Source organism: Neolamprologus multifasciatus, chromosome 11 (assembly GCF_963576455.1).
Source record: "Neolamprologus multifasciatus chromosome 11, fNeoMul1.2, whole genome shotgun sequence".
Taxonomy (NCBI): Eukaryota; Metazoa; Chordata; class Actinopteri; order Cichliformes; family Cichlidae; genus Neolamprologus; species Neolamprologus multifasciatus.
Genome location: NC_140449.1, coordinates 17,791,502 through 17,810,857, shown reverse-complemented (window position 1 = coordinate 17,810,857; position 19,356 = coordinate 17,791,502). Strand labels below are relative to the sequence as shown.

The following is a 19,356-nucleotide window of genomic DNA, read 5'->3' as shown; positions in this document are numbered from 1 at the left end:
GAAATCAGATTTTTTTTTCTGGTGCTAAATTCTTGAACTCTGTGTATCAGAAGTGAACAACTGCTGTCAGTCTTCAAATCTCAACAGACTGAAATTGTATGGATGTCTGCGAAATGCACCAATATTGATGAACTTTAAAGCCCAGTACAGAGAAGTACCAGTATGAGTCTGTGGCTTCATTTAACTGATTGTCCACAGCTAAACCACTTAAAGTTCCCCGTGCTAGTGATTTAAAAATGATTAGAAAATGATCATTATTTTAAACACCTATTTTCCATGGGATTTGGCACTAAGATAGACAATTATTACACATGCCAACAGAATACAATATATTGTACTACTCTGTAGTTCCCTGCCTTAATACAATCTGTACTGTGCAAAGGCTCATCATATACGCGTCACTTTGTGGTCAAATAAAACAAATACAAAAAATAAAGAATAAAAAATAAAAATAATATAAAAAAACTGTTAAACATGTAGCAACAGTTTCAATCTTGTTGTGCATAACACTGTGCTGATTTGCTTTGGGAAAAGCATGTCTTACATCTGACCTGGCAACAAGAAAATCTGGATTGTGGCAAACTCTGAGAGCACAGAAGTGTGTGTAACAGTGCAGACTTTTATTAGCTGAAAGAATCTTTGGTTAAATCTAATGAGCTGACCACCACTGTTTTTAGTTGATGTAAAAACAAAACAAAACAAAAAACAGTAGCTCTCTGAAGAAAGTCAGAAACAGTTATCAACTAGTCTTCTTTCTGTGCTCACTGTTGCTTTGTGGTGTGCTAACAGCTCAAAGAAAAGACCAGGACAGTGAATCTACACACATTGGTTGCATTTGTTGTAAGTTTGTATTAGAAGGAAGCATTTTTCCTGCAAAGCAACAGTTTCTTTTTTGTAAATTTTCATTGTTAAATGACATCTAGACTTGCCTTAAACGGTGTGATTTTGCTTAAGGTGCTTAAAATGTCATGTTTTTATTCATCTGTTTTTGCCGCCTGCTCCTGTCTCTGGTAAATAATCTCCTGATCAAATAGCGCCCTCCTGTGGTTGGTTAGGGTCTTGTAGCCTTTGTCCTGAGAGATAGATGAGACAGCAGTAAGGTTGTCCCTTGGCACAGTATGAAGGAGGGTCAGAGTTGTTTTCTAAGATCGAGGCTCCAGCCTTTGTGACAGTTCAAACAGAGTCTGCTGATTGTCGATGATGTGAAGATAGTCAATGTAGGCTCGCACCTCTGAGCTGCTCTTCTGTGTTATTCCATTTCCTAGAATGAATAGAAAACGTGTTACTTTGCTGGGTGAAATGGATTTTGTTGACTTGCTTAAAGCCATTGTATGAAATCATGTAAGGCAATGTGCTGGTGCAAGAGGATCATGAATGTAAGTGACTTTGCTCACTGATTTTGTTATTTGCCTTGCAAAAACTGATGATGACAACTTTGAAAAATGATGTTTCATCATTGCTTTTAGTATGGAAGTTTGTAGAAAAGAAATAACAATATAAACAATTAAAATACTGACCCATGTGATCTTTCTGGCACTGTCGAATGAGACGCACCATGTCTGCTATCATGTGCTGGAAGCAAAATGTGGAAACAGGCATCTTTAAACATACAGTTTTGTATTCGGTGCTGAAGCATGCCCTGCCAATTCAATTCAATTCCATTCAATTTTATTTATATAGCGCCAAATCACAGCAAAAGTCGCCTCAAGGCGCCACAAAAATGCACAAACCTACCAGCTTTTCAAAATTGACCAGGTTATCATGAAACGTCTTGTTGCCTTCATGAATGAATGTGATATCTAAAGGAGAAGAACATTTTGTTTAATATTCTCCAGCAGGTTTGTTCTTCCATGTCAGATCTGCTTGATAGAAATATCTCCCCAGCACTCTGCTCCTAGCGTTAGATTTTCTGCAGGGGAGCTGAAGTGACAGAATAATGAGCACACCTTTCAGCAGCAGAGGAAGAAAAGGAATCTTTGGAGCCTTCATCTTCTTGAAGGAGTCCCTGTAGGCCTTGTGATTCAGCGAGGGATCCTGTGAAGACATTTTTAAAATGAATGAGTCTTATCCAGTGGGAGTGACTGTGTGTTCCTAGGTGCTTTTATTAGAGACTACTAATGATCTAATGCAGCCAGATGTTTCCCCTGATTTTACAAGTTCAAAGCATCTGTTTGGTTCGGCCAGTACACACTGACACAAGGGTTTATACTCTCTGTTACAATGTGAACTCATACCATGCTCAGTACACTTACTGTAACTGTTTCCAGCTCTGAAAATAGCCGTTTGAATTTGCCAGGAACTTTCTGCAGAGAAAATAAAAGCTGATTTCAGATACTTCAGCTAGACATATAAAAATGGAAAAAGATGGAAATTATTAATTCCTTTTAGAAAAAGAAAAAAGTAAAGAAAACATCTGACCTCCCATGTCTGACTGAGGCGGCTCACGGCTGCTGTGTTGAGGCCCATTATGATCGCAAAGAAACAGTTGAGGTTCCTCTGTGCTTTACAGCTGCACACAAGCACACAGTTCATTTACTTTCAGACTTGTAACCACAAAAGTAGATGTAGTTCAATGATTTGCCACTGGAGGGTGCAGTATTCCCATATAAAACATCTCACCCTACAGGTTGAACGCTGTAATAAGTTTGAACTAATAGTAGGAGAAGCCAATGTGAATACTCGGTAAGTGAATCTCTTATCACACTGCTGTGGTATGGGAGGAACAATACTAACTGGGCAGCAATCTTTATGAATTTCTTGATGAGCTGAACCCGTTTGCAGAGCGTTGGGCACAGCAGCACCTCGGTCATCACCCACAGCTGGATGTCATTGCATCGCTGCAGCAGGAATTCTAAAGCTGTCGTGTGGTTGCTGCCGGCGTGGCGGTTGAAGGTGAAATAGACCAGCTCTTGCTGTAAAAAAAAAAAAAAAAAAAAAAACATTTACTGAACATTAACATCTTTGAAGGATTCAGTTTGAAGAAAAGAATTTTTGCAAGTTCAAGTTGTGAGACAAACCTCGTGCACTGCATCAAAAATTGCCCAGTCAAAATCAGTGAGTGCAACAGCGACATCCCAGGTGTTCAAACTCAGCATGTAAGCTGTCCTCTGCTGCAGCTCTGAGTTATCTGTTAAAGGGTTCTGCAAAGAAAAACAAGCAAAAAAGGTTCAGATTTTCCTTTAAAACCACAATGCCCTGAACACCGACATAAACATTTAGACATTTTTGCAGACACTGAATAAGAATTAGTTTTGCCTCAATTTAAATACTAAAAATTAACAGTCTCTTTGCGGGTTTTGAGGTATCATATATAAAAATGCATTTTTTTCTACTCTCAAGAAAATGCATATTTAAAGTTAAACATAAAAATATTATTCCTACCAGGACTTCACCAAGGTCCTTCCTGCAGGCATGCAGCCTCCCCACTGACTGTAAAGAACTGGAGAAAACTCGGTCCTGAGGCTGCAGGAGGAGTCTGCCTGCAGGGGAGAAAAGAGCATAAACAGCAGAATACCATTAGAAATCTGTCTGGCAGCATGTACGCAGCTATCACTGGTTACAGATAAGACTCTGTGTGCCAAGCTCCACTTTGAGGTAGCCTGACACTTTAGTGACTGATAATAGATGCTGACTCCATATTACTTGACTCCCTGGGAGACATCGAAGTCAATTATGTTGATTGCAATCTCGCACATACCTATCTGGGCTCGGTATCAAAATGAATATAGAAAGAAACATCAAATATGACAAAATGTTATCATTACAAAAAACTATAAATGAGAATTTTTTGGTATGATATAAGTTGGATTTACTTGTCTCCTAAGAGGAAATGATCACTAAAATCAATACACAGTTGTTCTGAGAGATCACCATATCCTGATATGAGTGCTCTCTTTGATAGGGAAACAGACGGACTCAATGGTGTTGAAGAATATGAAAATGATTGTAGCTGTCATAGTCCTTAAACTCATATGACAGAATTTGGACCAATGCGTTAAACATAAAACACAAAAGAGAACAGAGACTTGTTCTAGTAGGAAGTGGTGGCCCAGCACCTCACTCAAACACTTGTGTAGCATTTTCCTTTAATTTGTCACACATTTGCATTTAGAGTAAGTAGTCTCATAGCTAGTTCTGGATTACTCTAATATTCAATTGTAGTGCTACAGTGTTAAGTTGTGAGTTTCAACATTGAAAGTATTGTCATTATTACTATCCAATGTTCTCCAACCAGTTAGAGAAAACACTATTTACCTCCAGGATAAGTGACACCCACGAGTACCAGCTCCTCATGGGAGACATCCATCCTTTCTGCCACTGCCTGCACCAGCTCCTGTGCCACTACCCCGGACTGGACCCTCATACTTAGGTATGAGTCCATGGTTATATACACATGACACAGCACTGGCAAAGGGAAAAAAATAATTTCATTATGTTGTAAGATCCGTTAAAAAGTGCAGCCCACTGCCCATATAGGAGGTTAACATGAAATCCATGCCTCTATTAGGCACAGCAGAAATCCATTGACCTGGGATCTTCTGGTCCCATTAGGTAGGTCTTGGGAAGCTGCCCACTGACCAAGTTTGCACATTCTGGACACAGACTAAGAAATTCAAATCCTCTGCTTCGGTGTATGTTGGCCCTTTACGACCCACTGAATGGCCCACTGAACTGAAATTGGTGGTGAAAATGGTTGTTATGCTAATTTAAGAGCTGTTAAAACAGACCGGTCAATTTTGACCGGGAACACTAAAGTAAGGGGCGTGGCGTGACCACAACTGGAGGCTTAATTGAATGAACTAGCCCTTTAAAAGAAATATAATCTAAAAACAGGATTTTTCCCCTTACTGTCTGTCACCTTTTACTACATGTTTTCGTTACAAATCCCCTTTTAACTGTGCTTTTGAGAGGTGCTATAAACATTTAGTCTTATTAGGCTATTATATGTCATAAGTTGCACTCCCAAATATCTCATTCATTCCCTGGAAAGATTCCCATTGTTGTACAGTTCAGACTAAAAGTCTCCCTTTTTCTTACTTTGGAAACAACGTATGATGGGAGGAATGTGTGAAGAATGAAGCTTTTTTTTTTTTTACGACTTACCATCCTTGGTCTCCCTCTGTGTTGCCCTGGACTGGAGCCCATTCTCTTTCAGACTCAATTGGTGGAAAAGTGCTTTGCTCTGAAAGAGAGGAAATGCGTGGATTTTGAGACACGCTCTTACTGCCTGAGAACATCATGCATTTCGGTGGAACAACGGAACAATGTTCTTAGGAGGAAATGTGACTACAATAACCTCGACACCCGAAACGTCAATCAGGAAAGCCAGCTCATGTTGTATAAAATCTTTTATTTCTTAGCGTTGTTCACTTACCTTTCTTTGAGGGGAATATTCCACAGTACTGAAAAAAGAAGAAGAAACAAATCACTAAAGTGCACCACAGTGTAATTAAACATTTACAAAAACAATCGTGGTACTTTGTCTTAAAAACTGATGATGATGATGATCCGTGGACCGCAGGTAACATCTGTAGTACAACAACGTAACGACCCATGCAGTTTATATAATCAAGGTAAAAGGAATCCATGTATACTCCTCTGCTGTGTTGAGTCCATTATTTAAGCTTGGTGTCAAGGACAGATTAGAGTGCTTGGTAGATTTTAGATCTTCCAGTGTGATACCTTCACTTAATCACCCTATTCCCATGGGTTAGTCCTGGTTTGATGGATAGCCCCGTGTCTATTATCATCCCTCAGCTTTTACTGGGCTCTGCATCACAAAAGGCATGTTGGCACAAAGCCTGCCCGCAGGGATCTCCTCTCATAGGCCAGCAACGACTGTGCACTAATGAAAAACCTGACTCCCCCTGCCATGTCAAAGCACCGCTTGTGATCTAACTCGCTCTTTTACTCCTCAAAAAGCCGAATCACCAAAGAAGTCGATTAGCTCGGTGAATTATAATGGCACATGATTGGAGAGTGCAAGAAAACAAACAGTCTTTTTCCCCCAGCTTAGCCTTCCCTTTGCACAAAGGCCAGATGGAAGTTGATGGGAAGCTTCTTTATATGAAAAGAATGACACTTTTTTTTCACTCTGCAGCAGATTTCCACAAGGCAGTCAACCTTGTCCTCCCCTAGGGTGGGACTGATTGTGAAAAGCTCATAAATAGAAGAGTATGTCAGCCGGTAACACCCACGCAAAATCGGCTGCTTTATAAGAGTGGGTGTTGTGGATTTCCCTCCGTGCATATAAACGGGAATGAGACGCGGTCAGATATCTGCAGGAGGCTCGGGTTGAATCATCTGCACTGGTTTTAATGGGCATCAGGCAAGAGCAGCCCCAGGGGAAAAGATGTAACTGGAGGCTGACGAAGGGGAAGGGGCGCATGGGTGTGGCAATGTGTCTTGTGACTCAGGGTTGTACCATCAAAAGCAACATGATGTTTATTTTTATTAACAAAAACACTAAAGCTGCTCACAGATTCCAGTTTCAGAGCAACAAAACTGTTGAAATTCATCTTTGATTGAATTTATGTATAAATTTAGCAGATCAAGCATGTTTTATTTAATGGAGAATAAATACTGGGTTATTCATAAATAAGGTGTTATGATCAATTCAAACCTGAAACATGCCTTAGTCTGCAATTATAAAAGGTTTTACATGATTTCATATTCTTTTATATATACTTATATTTATTTATTGGTATCTGTGCTTTGTAGCTTTGTACACCGGCTTCATTTGATTGGACCGATACTGTATATTGTGTTCTGAATATTGCATAATGACTTTATGACTCAACAAATCTGAAACCATACTGATGAGTATCACTGTGTTTGCAATTATTCTCATGTGTTTGGCCCCAATCACAGTCAGCTGGCTAGAAATAGAGTCTTGTAAACAAGTGGTGGAACAAAAAGTACGAGCGTGTTCTTCGAGCTTTTTTCTTTTTCTCACGGAAAACATTTGTGGCTTCTTATTTCTCAAACTTCTTATACATCCTCAGTTCTGGACATTTGAAATGAAGACTTCTGTGCCATTCATATGCATACCAACCCAGAACACTGCGATTACTTTTCAGTTTCTGAATGGATTCATTGATAAGAATCTAAAGAAAGACACCAAGGGGAGAAGAAGCCCTTTCTTCGTATTCAAAGAACAGTGTGTGTTCCAGTTTGAATCCTTCAGCAGTCACAGATCTTACTAGAAATTTTCCACACCCAGGCCTGATGAGGTTCGTTTCCATTTAATAGAATTTGAAAGTATGTCTGTATTAAACTATAGTTCTCTTTCTGTTTGCACCAAATGAGGAACAAATATATGAACTCACTGTCTGCGATGCAGGTGGTAGAGTTTCTGCAGCTCCCCCACATCCCTCTCCAGGGCCGGGTGCTCATAAAGATCATCCAGCACACAACGATAAAGAGTCTGGAAGGAAATGTCAATTTTCATTTCTCCCATACAAAGTTCACCTCCGACCCAGTTTCCACCCTTTTCCGTTTGCACAGTGTGTCCTACCTTCATGAAGAGCTTGACATGCTCGTCTTCTCTCAGGAAGTCTTTGCAGAGCGACATCCACTGCGACACCAGGTGCAGGAGTTTCTGCTTCCTCTCCAGAGCCTCCTTCCGATCCTCTTTCCCTCTGTGTCGCTTGGTGCAATAGGTGGGACTCGGTTAAGGAAGGGAGATTATTTTTCATGTCTGACGTCAAATGCACAGCACAGCGAAGCATGGTGCATTATATCGATTTAGTAAAGGGGCCAAGAGTGTCAGTTATACGAATAAGATGAGTGAAGTGGAACAGCTTTAAGAAGGTAAAACATACTTTGTTTTTGAATAAAACATCTAATTCAGGATCCTATAAAAGCCTATGTGTTCAAGGATATTGTCCCAGTAGAGCTTGGCATAAATCACTTGTAGACATGAATACTGGGTAGGTTAGCAGGAAGTCATCTAGAAGTGTATCTGTAAAGAGAAATAAAGATCATTTCATGGAATCTATAACTTCAAAAAAGCAAAAAAGACTTTACACATCCCATTACATCAGTCATAAGCCATGGACGCGTATTTCAGACGGCCTTGTCACTGCTAAATCGGTGATATTCTGCCACCCAGACACGGTCCACTTTTGCCTTGTAGGAGTGCAACCTTTACCAAAAAAACAAGCAGAATTCCTCAATTAAGCACGAAGCTGACACACTCAGATACTGTTAGAGTGGAAAGGAGTGCATGCTTGGAAGGGGTTTTATGGATATAGCCTTTTGAGCGTCATTCAGTGCTACAAGATGCTGGAGGGCATGCACTCAAGTGACCTTGACAACTGTATGATTAATGTCTGCTGAGCGCTACGTACAGGAGAGCTTTACTAATTGCGATGGCTTCCGTTTTCCACTTTAATAATGTGAGAAGAAGAGCTCAGAAGAGGCAAACAATATGCTAGCGGCCTTTTATTGCACACCATTTTTTGCTTGCATTATCTGCAGTCTCACACATTTGCTACTGCAGGCTGTATCAGTAAAGATAAGCCAATAATGTCAGTGTGTCAGGTGACTCTCTCTGACCTGTAATGAAGTCAATATTTTCATTGTTTTTTTCTCGCTCACAGACAGGAAATTTAATGTTTCTTCTGTGCAATCATGCAATTGTGTTTACAAGCAGTACTTTCTGCCACGGTACCCTTCTACAACCTCTTACCAAGGTTTAAAATGAAAAAGCGTTCCTGTAAATAGATGACACGAAATGGACGCACACTCTGCATTTACATGCCTGCAGTTGCATTGTCAAGAAAGACAGCTGATTTTGCTTAATGGGATTTCTTTAATAATCACAGATGAATCTCTGCCAAATTGTGGCCAGCGATTCGTCTGAATATCCTCAGGAACCACTACCCAGAAACCGTCATAAAAAGATACACGCAAAAGGAAAAAAATTGTCTAAGGCATAATGTGAAAGAAAAGGACACTAACTCTTAGACGTAATAGTCAGCCACAACCAAAAAGCTTTACAAATCCTATTAGAGACAACCGCCTTCCAACCCCTCTGTAAGTGTGCCTCACACCCAGAATTGTAAATTCTTCTTTTTAATTTCACACTGGCTTCCCAACGTCTTTGTGTACGTTCTGGTCCACAGGACTCCCTGACATCATTATGTTAATCCAGGCAGAGCAGCTGTGGACACATCACTCACTGCTCATGAGCGGTTACATATGCACATCTTCTATAAAAACACACCTTAACACAAAACCAGAAAACGACAGGAGAGATATCACAACCCACCCACATGTACTGTATCTACTTGCACACACACACACGCACACTGACTGACTGCATACTACTCACTCATACTGCTGCCTACTGCTTTTTCAGAGCTAAGCTGAAACGCTTTCTCATGAGTAAAAGCTCACATGCCGCTCCCCAGACTGTACAGTCTGACGGTTTCTTTTTTGAAGTTGGAAAACAGACCTAGAGGTCTGCAGTTTTCAATTGGAATAGAGGGGAAAAAAACAAAGTGGCTCACCTGCGGGATCGAGATTTAACCCAAACAAGTTAGCAGAAGATGTATTTGCTTCATAAAGGGAAAGACATTGTGTGTGAATTCTGCCGTTTGAATGAAGTTTAGCAAGCGGTTGGGTCGTTTTCTGGCTCCAGTCAGTCATAAAAGTCAGCCAGTTTTTAATATTTCACAGTTAGAACTTGTAGCTGACGTGTACTACCATGTATCATGTTGCTTTCAGACACACAAACCAAAACAAATTGTGTCTTCCTTTTAGCAGAATTACATAATTGATTCACTAAACTACCTTGTCAGTGCTGTGAAATCATCAATAGGCTTGTCAATCAATCTGCACGTCTCTTTTGCATTTCAACAAAGCTGATCAATGCAGTCTTTGAAATTTGCATGTTAATGTGTCACTTGCAAGCTTGGTAACCACCAGAATGCATTAGTTTAGCATTTAGAAAGCTTTTACATGTTCTGTTCTTTCACTTTCAGTACAAATAAACATCTCTCACATGGTGCATTGGCAAAAGAGATAGGGCATCCTCTCATTAAGGGCACAAATGTTCTGTTGCATGATTTTCAATGCTACAGCGAGCAGTATGATCGGTGCAGAGCAAGAATCAATAGCTGCACTCAGGGATTGGGTACAGGAAAGAAGGTAATGCTGAATACTTGTGAATGCTAACCACAGTGCTAAGGAAACACTTGCACATCAGACATCCACTGATTGCTGCAGTGGTTCACACTTGCTTTCCCTCAAACATGCCTGCGGTGGTTTCAGAAAAGTGCCATCTCTCGCAAAAGAAGACAGAAAGCTTTGCATTCCTAATGTTGTTTAAACATGGAAGTGAGTGCTACCATAATGAAATAAAAATGGCTTTCTAATGCGATGTACTGTATGTAAAATCATCAGCTTATCTGAGCCATCCAAGAGGGACGAACCAAAACGCAGCAGCTCGTTGAATGTTGGAATAAATCTTGTTTGGAGAAAAATTGGAAATCTGATTCTATGAGATGATCCTCAGCAGTAGCACAGAAAGACAAGGAGCCAGCAGCAGTCAGATTATTAAACATAACTGAGTGCAGATCAATTGCTGCTCAGGACTCATCCTCCTGAGGTCTCTGGCTCTTTGACCCTGGGATACCACTCAGCATCATGCTCTGCTTCATAGCTCCCTATGGAGCATTAACTTCTATACACTCACTGCAAGTTGTACTAATGGTGAACGATGCATAAACAACACAAAGATTTATTATACTCTAAATGAACAAAGAATAGAATGGCTAAACTATTTGTCTTAGTGGCTGACTTTATGTTTAACTTCATACCAGAATAAAATATTCTAATAAAGCGATAAAAATACGACACTCAACATAGTCTATAACTCTATTGCGTCCCTGATAAGACATTTGATCTCCAGTTAGTCATGCCTCCATCCCAATGAGAGATCAGCTGTTACCACCTCCATATCCCAAGAAAACTGCAGCTCCTCTCCTAATCTCCTTATGCCCACTTTCTTTCCTCTTCCCCGCTCTTTTCATCAATCTTTCGTCTCCTTGCCTCACAGCTCTCAATTGTCATTCCTCATCCAGTTATCTTTTCAGCTTCAGAAACAGAGGGTCTCCTCTGCCTTGGCAACAGAGCCAAATTATCAAGTACCTGCTTGGATGAGAGGAAATGTGTTGATTTTTTATTGCTGTGAGGCTGGACTGCATGTCGTGCAGACCATTTACAGCCTCACTGAAAAGATATGAGAGACATTGATCTCTGTCATGGCTTTTAAATGAACGCGCTTAAACTTAACATTATTTCGGCAATCACAGCACATGATTAACCCAGTAATAATGCCCAGAGGGGGAAGCTGTCCCAGCTTTATCGGTAAGAGAAAGGGTGGGGAGGGCAGAAAGTAAAACAGAAAGTGAAGGTAGCTCATTTACTCTTTCTCCTCTCAGTCACATAAAGATACATATGTGACTTCTACATAAATATAAAAAAGACTTTGTGTTTTTGCTTTCTAATATCAAAGAAACGCTTTATGTCAGACACAGGTAAAGCCAAAAGAGGGTGAAATGATATGAAAGCAGTATGCTGACCTGACTCTTTGCCCTGTGTCATCCCTCGGTCCTCGTCCAGCGTTAGGTCATTCAGCAAGTGCTCCAGGATCTTCTCGGGAGTCCCTGACACTACCATGTACCTGTCAGACACAACAGAGTCATTGGAAGAGTCCTCCTCAAAAGAAGAGAGAGACCGGCTGCTGCTCCATTCCTCCTCTCCCTCGGTGCCCTCATCATCTATGTAGCGAAAGTAAGGGACATCAAACGTGGGCATTGTCACCGGCTCTGCCCGGCTGGTGCTGTCACTGCTGCTCTTTTCCGAGCCCTCCTCATCCTCCTCGTCCTCCTCCTGCTCCACCAAGGCAGCGTGTAGCAGCCTTACCTCCTCCTGCTGCAGGTTCGGAGGCTGTGGCCGAGATCCCATCCTAGCAGAGTCCCCTGGCCCTTATGCCGGCAATGTTGCCGTGGTTACTGCTGCATGACCCCTTTACCCATCCATCTATCCACCTGCACCTGCTAGAGCCCGTAGTCCACAGAGGTATCCCAGTATGCTCACGACTACAAAAACCCCCTCTCCAGTTACTTGAATGGGAAGGCTGACAGCGGAGCTGTGCCTCACAGTCCCATGCTGCCTACTTGTATGTATTTAATGTAGTCATTTATGTGCACGGAACTGATGTAAGAATGCCTGAGCGAGTGAGTGTGTGATCCGCAGAGGGGTAGAAGGAGAGTGATTATAGGGAGAGCGCTGAGGGAGCGAAACATATAGTGAGAGAGGGAGGGAATCTAGGAGGGGAGGGGGAGTTGAGAGGCTTACCTCCTGTTTCTCGCCTCCTCTCTCCCTCCTCCCCTTGCTGATGCAGAGAGCTGCTCTGACGACAATCTCTGGAGAACGAGCACATCGTGGCCCCTCTCTCTCAGACACAAGCGGACTGCCTCGTCACTCTGGGGCTGGGGAGAGAAAAGCGGGAGGGAGGGAGTGTGTTATCACCAAGGAGATTCCCCTGTATTTTCTCCCACTCGCACAAATCACCACTGATTTCCATCATAATACTGCACTGTAAGTGAAAGAGAATTTCCATATATCATTATTCAGCCCTTATCGCTGGAGCCCATTCAGGGATTAACATAAAAGACTATTTTAATTATTGATTTATGTGTAGCGCCTATTAAATCATGGTTGCCGACTGAAGGCAGTCTATTTTCAAGCTGTCACATGGTTCAACTTTGCATAGTAACAAAGGTTTTGTGGTTTGGAGTTTAGCATAGACCCCCGATTCCCTTGCCAGGTACTTGTCCTATTACCACCACGACATACAAGCAATGATAAATTCATCTCCTTTTTGTCAACAAACATAACAAGTATTTTTTTTTTTTTTTATTCATGCTTTCACATGTATAGGGCAAAATCTCTGTTTCTATTGCTGGGCATACTGGACAGCCTAGACATCTTAAAGTATCTAAAATCTAACTTAACTAAAGTCGACATCTTAAACCAAAAAGGATTACTAGAGTGTCTCTGAAGTATAAAGATGGCTGACAGCTGCTTGACAATGGAGTAGCCTGGATCAGTGATATTGGTCTTAATGAGATCTTCACTGTATGTTGCATACGCATGCATCCTGAATTAGGCACCCTCCCCTCACTTTTCACCCATCCTCCCCTTCTCAGCCATCAGTCACTGCAACACAAGCCTCTGTTCATGCAATTAGCTGGGTAGACATGCTGGAAATGGTTGCAGTTTGTGGCCCTAATTGCCTTTTGCCAGAGAAGCATCCAGGGTCGTTCAGTTAAGCATGGCTTCCTGGCACTATTACCGCTTGTCAAGGGATCCGTGGACATAAAGACACACCATAGATGCACGATACATATGCAAATATATGCATTTAGATACAAAATATAACAAAACAAAGACGCACAAACATAGTGTGTCTGTCATCATTATTATTACATTATCCCACTACAGTAGTTTAGATTGGTGGTACTTTTCCAGTCCTGTGTTGACGTCTGACTCTAAGAAAACTTTAGATATCTGTTAAAACTGCAGTAGCAATTAAGTTTCCACTGTATTCCAATATTACATAGAAAGGTGCTCTCAAGCAGTTTCTACGTTTCTGAAGAAGCATCGAGACTTAATTGTCTTACTACTGGACTAAGGGGCATGGAGGATGACAAAAATGGGATGAAGAAAAAAATCCCATTGAAGCGAAGCTGTTCCTTTCTTCCTGTGGTTCTAGCTTTATCAACATGTGGCATACTGTGTCTGTTAAATTCCTTTAAAGTTAAAAAAAGCACACTTTTTTGTCTCACCAAGCCTGGCAGTACAGCACAGTTGATTGTTGACTATAATTAACATAATATCTCAGTGTATGGCTAATGGGTCAAACAGCAAATAAGACTCTTCACAATTAATTATTGATTGTTTCTTGGCTGCTTCAGACTACTGCTTAGTGTGCACTGTGCTTTGTTTTTTTTTTTTTACACCAGTGTTCCTATACAAAAAACAACCAGGCGTCTAGAGTGGATCATTGTAATGAGACTGCAGGGCACCGGGCCACTCAGTTTCAAACCTAGCCTTGATCTGACCTTGCTCAAAGTTACTGAAGCCTTTCAAACATCAGCACAAACTCACGTCCCTCTAAGAGCTTCACTGTCCCATCTATGGCTCCAGATCTATACTGCTGGCTAGAGAGATGTGTTTTATGTATGTCTGTGTGCATCTGGCATGCATGGTATGAAACACTTTAAGTGCCCTGGAAGGTCTCAGTCATGACAAAGTGCTGATTTGTCTTAATTCCTCCCAAGCACCAGTGTGGATTACACAGGATGGGAAGAAGAAGATGGGATCCATATACGAGACCTGTTTTCAAATAAACATAATCTCTAACAGACGCTTGATGTCATTCATATTTCATGTGTGAGGTCTGAAAAATAAACAGTGAGCAAGGGAGGTGCACATTATGTAACATCAAGGTAATAAGAGTACGACAAAATGTGTTCAACAGAAAAGATGAGAATGTGCTGCTATCTGTTCCCCATAAACTGAAATTAAAGAGGCTATAAAAGATAGAAAACTGTAAAAGATCTGTAACCTCGGGATCCGAAAAGCAAATAAATGCAGAACCTCTTTAAACATTGCATTTGAAACACCTCTGGTTGTAAAGAGAAGTCAAATTGTACAGAACTCCTGTTGACTTGAGGTATGATCTCAGTAAACATCGTCTTGAGTAATCTTTAGTCTCAATCACTATTTTTTTTGGCTGTAATAAAGCATGGACTTCTTTTATTGTCTTATTTAAAGCAAAATATGATGAGTGACTATAAACTATAACGCAATATGCTTTAGGTTAAAACAGAGTGCCTAACATTCACAGTCTTTCTGCATCAGAGACTCTGACATGCAGCACTCTGTATATTAAGCACTCCTTTCCCCACCTGCTGGGATTTAACTGATTCCTAAACACTTTGATGTTTGTGTTTAGATATCTGTATGAGTCACGGTTTACAGCACTAGCAGCATCATTAGATTACTTATAAGATGAGGAACACTAGAGAATCATCTCACATAATGTTAATATTTCCAGAAAATGTCAAGTGTTAAATGTACTGTGTCTTCTACACTGTAAAAATAAATCGTGATATAAAAGTATTTTACTGTGTATTTTACAGTTTTGTACTGTTCTTCTAGAATATCATTAAATTCACATAAATAGACTTTGATTTTACATTTCAAATGTAAATTAATGTAATAACTGTAAATGTAATAAAACATAATTTTCCTGTTTTTTAAATGTATTTGTCTGTACATATGCATATTTAGATTGTTAAAATACATTCACAAATGTATCATAATTTCACAAATATTTGTCCGTTTGAAAGATTGAACTGTTTAATTCAAATGTAATGCTATGGAAAAATATATAAAATGATTCGTATAAACTTTTTTTTATATCAAATAATTATTATGTTATTTAGGGCGATCGTGGCTCATGAGTTGCAAGTTCGCCTTGTAATCAGAAGGTTGCTGGTTCGAGCCCACTCTCGGTCATTGTGTCCTTGAGCAAGACATTTTACCCTACCGCCTACTGGTGTTGGCCAGAGGGGAATTGTAAAGTGCTATATGAATGCAATCTATTGTTATTTAAACCAACTGTTAACTGTATATTTCTGTACATTTAAGTATTATTATTCATATTGCCGCATTCATTGACCTTTTTTGTAGGTAATTTCATTGTTTAATCACATTAAATTGTTCCTAATTTAATGTTTAAAAGCACTTGAAAAAGGCAAAATCCGATGTAAAATTAGGGCAACAAACTGTATTGTCATTACTGAAAATAACCATATTTTCATGGGAAAGTTATTTTCTGTTATTTTATGGTATTATTTTGGCGCCCCAGCTGCTGGAATATTACTGTTTTTTTAGGATTTTCTTTTTTACGGTGTAGAGTTAAGTGTACTTTACCATACCTGGCTATTATTTCTGGCATTATTAATGACACATAGACATATATACTCAGCCTTTTTTACAGTCATAATTTGACAAACTTTGCATATGTACAATATTGTGCAAATCACTGCCAAGCTGAAAAATGAAGCCATTGCCAATAAGATATTTCCAGATGGTGGATCAAAATCTGACTGTACTCATTTTCATAATTCCATCAGGTTTGCTAAGATCCCCCAATGAGAACCAACAGCTTGTATTGTAGGAGGGCATATATATAGGATATAGGCCCAGAAGGGAACTGCATTAGGTGTGGTTCTATTCCTGAATTCAGGAATAAATTTTCATTAATTTAAAATTGCTTCTGTGGTAAGTTTTCTGTTGAGACACAAGCACTGATTCATTCCTTGAGTTCTTTATTTATTTATTTATAATTTATAGGTCAGTGTTAGGGATTGTTCCTTCTAAAAATGGTCAGGAACAGGGACTGGACTGAAAAATGAAAATGAGCGAGAAAACAACCAATGTCCAAAGAAAGCCTGAGAAACTATTGCTCAAGACCACTTTAAAAATGACTAAAAAGTCTTGATCCTTGGAAACAAATATAAAGAAATGAATGGTGGCTCAGTACTGTGCTCAGTATGTCACTAAAGCAACAAACGTAAAACACTGTTGTTATGTAGCTCTAACATTTGATCATCCACAGACTGGCAGCAGCTCAGTGCAGGCGACAGGCTGTTACTGAAAGTGCACGGTGATAAGGAGAGCTTGCCTCATGGTGGAGAAAAGGTCATGACGCTCGGGAATCCACCCTGAAAACATACAATGTCTTGGCATGGTGGTTCGGCCACTTGCGTCATTTCTTCCTGCAATTGTTCAGCAGGTCAACGCACAGACACAGCTGGCAGGAAGAGAGAAGCTGAACCCACCATAAAGCTAGCCAATCAGATTGCTCCTATACAGGTGATGTAATAGTTTTAAAAGTGTGGAGGCTGACGTGCACAGCACTTACATACAGCACTTCTTGTTGTATTTTCAGAAACGAAAGATGAAAGAAACGAAAGAGAGCCTGTGTAACCCGAGACTAATGCCTTAGTGAACAAAATAATTTATAAGCTGGGTTGCTAATAAAATGTTAATAAATACAGGAAGCAATGATTCGTGAATAAACTGATATTCTACTCAAATTAGAACATAGAAGAACGTTTCAAAGGAAACATTATGCTATTTGCAACACGCCTCAAAATGTCGGAACAGGGGTAACACAAGTCTGGAAATGTAAGTGGAACTAAAAAGAAACAGCTGGAGTAACAACTAATTATAAATAGAGCATCTTAGACAGGAGGTTTCTCACAAGTTAAGATGAGAAAGGGTTCCCCAAACTGCTACAAACAGCTTCAACAAAATATAGATCAACTTTAGAATGAGATCAGTTTCAACAGTTTTTTATTTGAATTTCTTTTTACCCACGTTTTGAACAGCATCCCAACTTTTTGAGAACTGGGGTTGTAAACACAGGCATAGTGATTCATCTTATAGATACAATCTATTTTGACATCTATTCTTGCATCTAAAATAGTATTTTTTCTCATACTTAATGAGACACTTCTTGCAATCTGCACATAATTTAAGCGGCAACACTAATCTTTAGATAAGGTGGAGACACCATAGAACGTAAGGAGACCGATTAAAAAAAAACAGATTGCAAATTCACTTCAGTTTGATTAATGGGATGCTACACAGACTGCAATGCTTGCATAAAACACTGCAGTATAATCCTGAGTGAATATAACTTAGGATGCAGACTCCACTTGCTTTCACTCATGGGGAAAACTTGCTAACAGAGTCGGATTTATAATTAAATAAAGTGGAGCATCAAATATGTTGAACTAAAGCTGCGTTGTTGTTTCGATGCATTTACATGCTGCAACAAACAAAAGTTGTAGAAATATCTGCTCTGCCTGCCGATGTGTCATGTATCTCACCTCACTTGTCCTTTCTGGGCTCTTGCTGTGGTTTTGCAGAAAGCGGCAGCCATCCTTGGCCAGTCTCTGGACCATCTCCAGTCTGGACAGGTCCTCCTTGTCATGCAGGATGCATTTGTCCCTGTGCTGCAGCCCAGGGGACACAGAGAACATGTATCTGAGGCCACAGTCCCACGACATTGCCGACTGATTACTGGCTGCTGGCTTTCCACCAGGAACAATAGCAGAAGTCCTGAACATGGGCTTACACAACTCGTAAAAAATGCCTAATAGAGGTGAGCAGCTCAAGAATGAGTGTAGGCTATATGAACGAGTTGTGAGTTTCTGTCATCACAGCCTGAGTAGATTCCAGTTGCTGTACACCTCAGTCAAGTCTACAGGCGCATCAGTTGAACTCCAGGTATCGCTCTGTGTGGTTGGCTGTACTGAGAGTGAATGACAGAGTTCTCCTCTCCGTCCTTCTGGTGCTTTTCAGCACCCGGACAGGGAGGGAGTGAGTTAAGGACACGGTGGGTTCAGGAAACATCTGGTGAGCCAGACAGACCCAAAAAGGAAGTTTAAAAATCTCCCGAAAGCAGGAGAGAGTTAAGATTCAGGATAGGGCAGGGTACTTCACACTAGAAGGTCAAACTCTTGTTAGGGTGGAGATGTACTACGTGTGAGGCAAACAATACTTAACCGCTTTATTATTAGTTAGAGTGAGGTAATGTAATGGCACCCATTAGAAGCTCGTAAAGTCAGAGCAAAAGCTAAAGATCTGTTACAGAAAGTTACTGACATATTCAGGTGGATGTGTAAACATCAGAGCATTTACCTGCTGTATATAAAGTGGAGCAAGCATTAGAATTGTGAGTAATCAAAACGTTTTATCACTGATCTAGATAGCTGCTTCCAGAGTTTCCAGTGTTTTATGTGATATATTGCAAATTGAGGCTGGATCTTGGGGAGTTCATCAGACAAGAGATCAACTTATGCTGGGAACTTACAAACGACTTGATTTAACATTCAGTATTCTGTAACATTTTTGAGTCTCTAATTAATCTCCAAATGATTTATTGAATTTCTCAGTCAATCATTGGTGTGTAAAATATCAGTAGAGCTATACAGAGGATCTGAAACCCAGGCATGTTGGATTTTGTGGGAATAATTACTTTTTTGATTTATTCATTTATGGCCAGTGAAGCTGATTAATCAACTGTTTGTTTGGGACACTTCATTTGAAACTGTACGTTTCTCTAATAGGACAATAATGGAAAAAAAAGAGAAAACAAACAAAGAAAAAAAGCCTTTTAATCACCCTGCAGACTATTGCTGCAACCATAAAGTGTCCATTTTTATTACAGAGCTCTAAGCTGTCCAACTAAGATGTCCA

General features: G+C 40.2%; 1 protein-coding gene across 2 annotated transcripts; it reads right to left on the bottom strand.

Annotated features, from left to right (window-relative positions):
• Nucleotides 1–955: 955 nt before the first annotated feature.
• Nucleotides 956–18,543, bottom strand: rapgef5b (Rap guanine nucleotide exchange factor (GEF) 5b). Of its 2 annotated transcripts, XM_085177557.1 has the most exons (18): nt 17,985–18,543; nt 12,370–12,503; nt 11,592–11,692; nt 7,885–7,963; nt 7,517–7,661; nt 7,329–7,426; nt 5,375–5,402; nt 5,104–5,182; nt 4,255–4,404; nt 3,382–3,479; nt 3,018–3,140; nt 2,734–2,912; nt 2,419–2,509; nt 2,253–2,303; nt 1,947–2,034; nt 1,735–1,799; nt 1,518–1,572; nt 956–1,261 (listed from the first exon to the last, which is right to left on the bottom strand). In XM_085177557.1, the coding sequence occupies exons 1-18, from the start codon at nt 18,222–18,224 to the stop codon at nt 1,143–1,145; spliced, it is 1,923 nt and encodes a 640-aa protein (XP_085033683.1). In that variant the 5' UTR covers nt 18,225–18,543; the 3' UTR covers nt 956–1,142. The 2 variants fall into 2 exon arrangements, with proteins under 2 accessions (XP_085033683.1, XP_085033684.1); XM_085177558.1 differs by lacking the exons at nt 12,370–12,503; nt 17,985–18,543 and adding an exon at nt 11,935–12,363.
• Nucleotides 18,544–19,356: the final 813 nt, after the last annotated feature.